At 34.7% G+C, this 6644-nt stretch overlaps 1 protein-coding gene across 1 annotated transcript; it reads right to left on the bottom strand.

Moving 5' to 3' along the window:
• Positions 1-4183: 4183 nt before the first annotated feature.
• On the bottom strand, positions 4184-5353 carry LOC131997930 (uncharacterized). Its single transcript, XM_059369812.1, has one exon. It carries the CDS (start codon positions 5351-5353, stop codon positions 4184-4186), a length of 1170 nt encoding a protein of 389 aa, XP_059225795.1.
• Positions 5354-6644: the final 1291 nt, after the last annotated feature.

Genomic DNA, 6644 nt, shown 5'->3' with positions numbered 1-6644 from the left:
CTTGAATACAAGGTTGTCAAACATGACATCCTATAGCCTCTATAACCTTCTGAAGGCTATAAATGTTAATTTACTAAACCGATTTATTTACGGAAAATAGTGACTATATATAAAACATATGTAAGTTTCATGCCATCTGTTAGAGAAGTAAGTCAAAAAACTTTAATTCACTAACGACGAGTGGGTAGAAAAATACCCAAAAATAGAACAGTCTTAGCAAAATTCTAGCTCGAGTTAGGAAAGAGGTGTGGTAACGAAATTTGGATTAATGTAAAGTTAAAAAAAATTTGCGTGCCGAAAGTCGGCAATTTTTAAATATCTAAAATCAAACAAAAATGTTCTTAAAACTCTTGGAAATGGGACTTCTGGTAACCGTTTTGAAATCTTGTTACACTTGATGGTCTCTATTTTAAAAAAATAAATTTATGGCGATAAGCCTACTACTTTTGATAGCGAGTGCGATTTTGTGTAAAAGTCATTAAAATGTGTTCTTTGTGTCATAGGAAATTAAAAAAAAAAAAAAAAATTATACCCTCCACCATAGGATGGGGTAATATTCGAAATATTCGTCTGAGACCTCTTAAAGTATATATATTCTTGATCGTCATGACATTTTATGTCGATCTAGCCATGTCCGTCCGTCCGTCCGTCTGTCTGTCGAAAGCACTCTAACTTCCGAAGGAGTAAAGCTAGCCGCTTGAAATTTTGCACAAATACTTCTTATTAGTGTAGGTCGGATTGTAAATGGGCCAAATTGGTCTATGTTTTGATATAGCTGCCATATAAAACGATCTTGGGTCTTGAATTCTTGACCCTCTAGAGAGCGCAATTCTAATTCGATTGGAATGCAATTTTAAACAACGTGTTTTGTTATGATATATAACAACAGTGCCAAGTATGGTTCAAATCGGTCCCTAACTTGATATAGCTGGCATATAAACCGATCTTGGGTCTTGACTTCTTGAGCCACCAGGGAGCGCAATCCTTATCCGATTTGAATGAAATTTTGCACGAAGTATTTTGTTATGATATATAACAACTGTGCCACGTATGGTTCAAAACGGTTCATAACCTGATATAGCTGTCATATAGATTCATCTGGGGACTTGACTTCTTGAGCTTCTAGAAGGCGCAATTCCTATCCGATTTGGCTGAAATTTTGCATGACGTATTTTATATGACTTTCAACAACTGTGTCAAATAAGGTTCAAATCGGTTCATAACCTGATATAACTGCAATATAAACCGATATGGGATCTTGACTTCTTGAGCTTCTAGAGGTCGCAATTATTATCCGATTTGCCTAAAATATTGTACGACGGATCCTCTCATGACCATCAACATACAACTCCCATATAAATCGATCTCTCTATTTTACTTTTTGAGCGCCCAAATTGCGCAATTCTTATTCGAATTGGCTGACATTTTACATAGGTCTCCAACATAAAATATTTTTGTGGTCCGAACCGGACCATATCTTGATATCGCTCTAATAGCAGAGCAAACTTTTCCTTTTATCCTTTTTTGCCTAAGAAGAGATGCAGTGAAAAGAACTCGACAAATGCGATCCATGGTGGAGGGTATATAAGATTCGGCCCGACCGAACATGGCACGCTTTTACTTGTTTTTAATTATTTTTTCAAAAATTTTGTTTTTTTTTCCACATTTAAAAAATTATTTTTTTTTTTTAATTTTAATAATATTCTACGTTAATAAAAATGCTCTAAATAAAAAAAACATGAAATTTCATCAAAATCGGCCAAGGGAATCGGCAGTATTCCAAAGCAAAGTTCAAAAATGAATCAAAGCATACTGATCTTTCCGTGGCATTAACTTGAGTAGGAGTTTCATCATGAGGCGATTGGTGAACTCATTTATGTTTAGAAGTATCCTGTTTGCCAAATTTTAAAATCTTTTGAAAAATATTTCTCTGGCAAGACGAATCCGTCTTCAATTTAAAACAAACATTTATTAAATGGAATCCTTGCATTTTTCTCTTTTAGCTTGTACATTGCAGAAAGTATATTTTGTTACATGTTGTCGAGGTTTTCAATATTACAAATTAAAAAAAGGTATACAATTTTTCACAAAAAACCCGAAAAAAACATCAACATTTTTTGTATACCTTTTTTATTAGATTGGTAACAAAAAAAATGCGTGTTATTTGTAGCAAATAGCAAAACCAACTAACCTAAACGCGCGCATGCGATCAGTTCTTAAGCATTTTTTGAGCAATATAAGGAAGGAAGGACAAAAGCCTGTCGGTGCCGACTGCATAATACCCTACCTACCTACCCTATAAGTACAATATGGGAGCTATATCCAATTCTGAACAAATTTTGATGGACCTCGCCGAGCAAATATGTTCAAACTGTAATAACTATGATTGACAAATGACAGCATTATTGGAAATTGTCCAAAATCTATATAAAGGGTGATTTTTTTGAGGTTAGGATTTTCATGCATTAGTATTTGACAGATCACGTGGGATTTCAGACATGGTGTCAAAGAGAAAGATGCTCAGTATGCTTTGACATTTCATCATGAATAGACTTACTAACGAGCAACGCTTGCAAATCATTGAATTTTATTACCAAAATCAGTGTTCGGTTCGAAATGTGTTCAAATTTTGACAAATTTTGTTCAGCGATGAGGCTCATTTCTGGTTGAATGGCTACGTAAATAAGCAAAATTGCCTCATTTGGAGTGAAGAGCAACCAGAAGCCGTTCAAGAACTGCCCATGCATCCCGAAAAATGCACTGTTTGGTGTGGTTTGTACGCTGGTGGAATCATTGGACCGTATTTTTTCAAAGATGCTGTTGGACGCAACGTTACGGTGAATGAACACATTTCGAACCGAACACTGATTTTGGTAATAAAATTCAATGATTTGCAAGCGTTGCTCGTTAGTAAGTCTATTCATGATGAAATGTCAAAGCATACTGAGCATCTTTCTCTTTGACACCATGTCTGAAATCCCACGTGATCTGTCAAATACTAATGCATGAAAATCCTAACCTCAAAAAAGATGGGATCTGCTTGGGTTTAAATATCTATATATCCGCCAGCTCTGGCTGAATTGTTTTCTATACAGTCTTTCTTCATGCAATCGTTGTTTCATACCACTTAATAAATCATTGCAGAAAGTGTTCCAATTGCCTTGTGAAGACATCGTTTGTGGCCATTGAACGTGTAGGCTTCGAGATAAGTCTTTTAATTCTGTTACCCAAAATATATTTTTTTGGTATATAATCTCCGATAGTTGATTTGGGAGCCTGTTTTGTGTATAGTAATACAAAATTCGCCCCAAATAGTTTAAATGTTTTCCCAGCGTGTATATTTGTGAGTCTTCCACTTCCGTTTCCAGCATTAGTACATAATTTGGTGTAAAACTTGGTACCCTAAGTATTCGCTTCAGAAAATATCTTTGGAGTGCATTAATCTCTTCGAAGTGTGAAAAACCCCAAATTTCGGCAGCATATGTTTGTATAGATCTACAAACGGCTAAAAATAATTTCCATTTAGAATTCATATCTATATCTGCTCTTCCAATGAATTGGTTCCATGTGGCATTAATAGCGTTTTTTGCTTCATTGTTTCTGGTTTGTACATGTTTGTTGAACTTCATTTTCGGAGTAAAGACTACCCCTAGATATTTGAACTCGTTGGAGATCTTAATTTCTCTGCCGTTGTACATCCACCTTTCGTATTTGCTTAATTTTCCTCCATTTCTAAAGACCATAATTTCGGATTTAGCTAGGTTTACTTCCAAACTCCACATTTTGCAGTATATTTCCAGATTATCTATCATTTTCTGTAGTACTTTTATGTCATCTGCTAGGAAAACGATATCATCTGCATACAAGAGAAGTCGGATGTTAATATTTTCCACAAACAAACCACCTTCGATGAACTCGTGCAGGTCATTTACATAGAGGGCAAATAATAACGGCGATAAAAGACATCCTTGTTTTAGGCCTTTGGTTGTTTCGAAGTATTCAGATAGCTCCCTGCCGTTCCATACTGCTGACTGCGTGTTGCTGTATATTTTCTCTATTATTGAGACCATTTTATATGATACACCCATTCTAAATAGTTTATATATAAGGGCTTGCCTTGATATATTGTCAAAAGCTGCCTTGAAATCGATAAAAAACAATATACTTTTTTCCTCTCTGCCAATTACAAGTGGACGATCGAGGCCAGATTGTATATATTACCAACCGTTGAATGATTTTTCCGGAATCCAGCTTGGTATTCTGTAAGAATTTGATAGTTTTCAACCCAATTATATAGTCTTTCATTTATAAGACCCATAAATAACTTCGCCACACAATTCATAAATGAAATGCCCCTGTAGTTTGACGGCTCGTTTAGATCACCTTTCTTATGAATTGGGTAAATAATAGTTTTTGTGAATACAGGATCAATTTCCCCACTCGAATAAATGGTATTGTATATTCTTAACAGCAGACTATTAAACTCTTCGGTGCCGTTTATGAAGAACTCATATGGTATCCTATCCTCGCCGGGTGCCTTATTTCTTTTAACTTTCACTAGCATTTTCTGCAGTTCCGACATCGTAAAGTGCCTATCGAGATCCATATCATTTTTATAAGGGGGAGCATAGTGAATAAGAGTGGTCTCTTGAGATTTATTTAATAAGTTTTCATAGTAGGATTTAAAGGCATCTGGGGTAATATTTGAGCCCACGAGGTTACATTGGTTACGAATTTCTTTCGCCATTTTCCACCATTCTTTGGAGTTTTTGATGTTATTTAATTTGTTGGCTATTGTATTGTAATACACGGATTTATTGGTACTGCATACAGTTTTGTACTCTTTTTGTGCGACTATATATCGTCTCTTGTCTTCCAAATTCCTTGTTGTCCTGTACACCTTTAAGAGCTTAAAACTTTTCATTCTTGCATTATTACAGTTTTTGTTGTACCATTTATTTTTCGGCTCAAAAGGCTTTTTGTGATTAATCAATTTTGAAGCGGATTTCACTATTATTTGGTTGATATCGTTGAGGTTGATGTGATTTACACCAGCGATATTACGTATACTTTCATTTATCTTTCTTTGATAATTATCCTTTTCTTCATCTTTCCATATCAATTTTGACAATAGAGACATCTTTCCCCCCGTTCGTGAAGTGGGTTCAATATTTATTTCCGTCAGGATAGGGAAATGATCTGACCATACTTTATCTTCCACTCTGAACTCTTCAATCTTTCCCAAAATTTCCTTAGATACCGCGCATATGTCGTTTACTGACTCACCCAATGTCGTAATGTATGTCAATTTTCCATCCTCATCACCCTTCGTTATTCCATTCAAAATAAGCATGTTATAATTATCACATATGTAGTTGTACATATAAATTTAACACCTTTTTGATTTACAGTTTTATCTCTTGATTTTCTGCAATCATATCCTGAGCAAAAGCTACTTTTATATATTTCTCCGATATTCTGGTTTGTTTCTCCGATTCGGACATTAAAATCACCTATGAGTATAGGGTTTTGTATTTCTATGTCTTGAAAATACTTTGCCAGTTTTTCAAAGTCATTGTCCCAATTGGCAGGTCTTAAGTATTGAGGTATTACGCTGTAAGTATTTTCCATTGTGTACAATTTTAAAAGCGGGGTTTCCCCTATATCAATAACTTCATACGAAATACCAGTATCGTGTAGATGTTTGCTTATACCGATCAAACAGCCTCCAATTGCTCTGCCGTATCTATGAATGCGTGTCGCATGCTTACAAAATAAATCAAACCCGCTGAAATATGATTTTGCTCTTTCTATTTTGTTCGGTTCAAGGTGCGTTTCCAATAATATAAGAATCTCAAATTGTTTGATATATTGAAAAAAAGTTGGGTACAAATACTTATTTTCTAGGCCATTAATGTTGTACGATAAAATCGAAATATTATACGGTTTAATCGCTTGTGTATTATTTATTAGTTTTTTGGATACGAATCATCATTAAGTTGATAATAATTTAAACAAATAGTTTTTATATCCTCCCCATATAATTTGACAAGTTCTTTTCCTCCATCAGCGTTGCCAGATACAAGTTTGTGATCGGAATTCCATTTAAACCAACGGTCTTTTATTTTTAGCTTGTCTTCTCTTACAACAACTTTATGCTGTTTGCTAACCGCTAAAATTTGTTTTCGAAGAATAAGAAAAGTCTTTTTGTGCTGTTGCTTGTTTGGTATCATATCACGTTCAATAGAGATATCAGAGCCCGACAATTTTTTTGTATTTCGAAATATCTGTTGTAGAGCATCTTCGTTCTCAAGTTCGGCTATAACTGCCATTTTTCCGTTACGGTCAAAAACTTTGCGGACATTTTTCGTACTTGCCGTTACGTTTAATTTTTCTCTGAACAGTTTTTGCACCTCTTCTTTTGGATTTTTTGCACTTGGTAGGCCTTTAATAAATAACTTACTTGACCTGATTTGATTTTCAAGCCAAGTAATATCCTTTTTATACTGACTATTTTCTATTTTCACTTTACTTAGCTCTTCTTTCAAACTCTGATTCTCTGACTTCAGTGCATTTATATCGGTGCTGATAGCAATTATCTCGCATTTTATGTCTTCTATGTTCTTTCGTAGGTAGCGATTTGA

This window comes from Stomoxys calcitrans, chromosome 5 (genome assembly GCF_963082655.1).
Source record: "Stomoxys calcitrans chromosome 5, idStoCalc2.1, whole genome shotgun sequence".
Taxonomy (NCBI): domain Eukaryota; kingdom Metazoa; phylum Arthropoda; class Insecta; order Diptera; family Muscidae; genus Stomoxys; species Stomoxys calcitrans.
Note: the sequence above shows the minus strand (reverse complement) of the source record. Positions and strands in the feature narration are given on the sequence as shown.

Coding starts and splice junctions, on each gene's coding strand:
- LOC131997930 (XM_059369812.1), bottom strand. CDS start 5,353: ATGCTTATTTTGAATGGAATAACGAAGGGTGATGAGGATGGAAAATTG.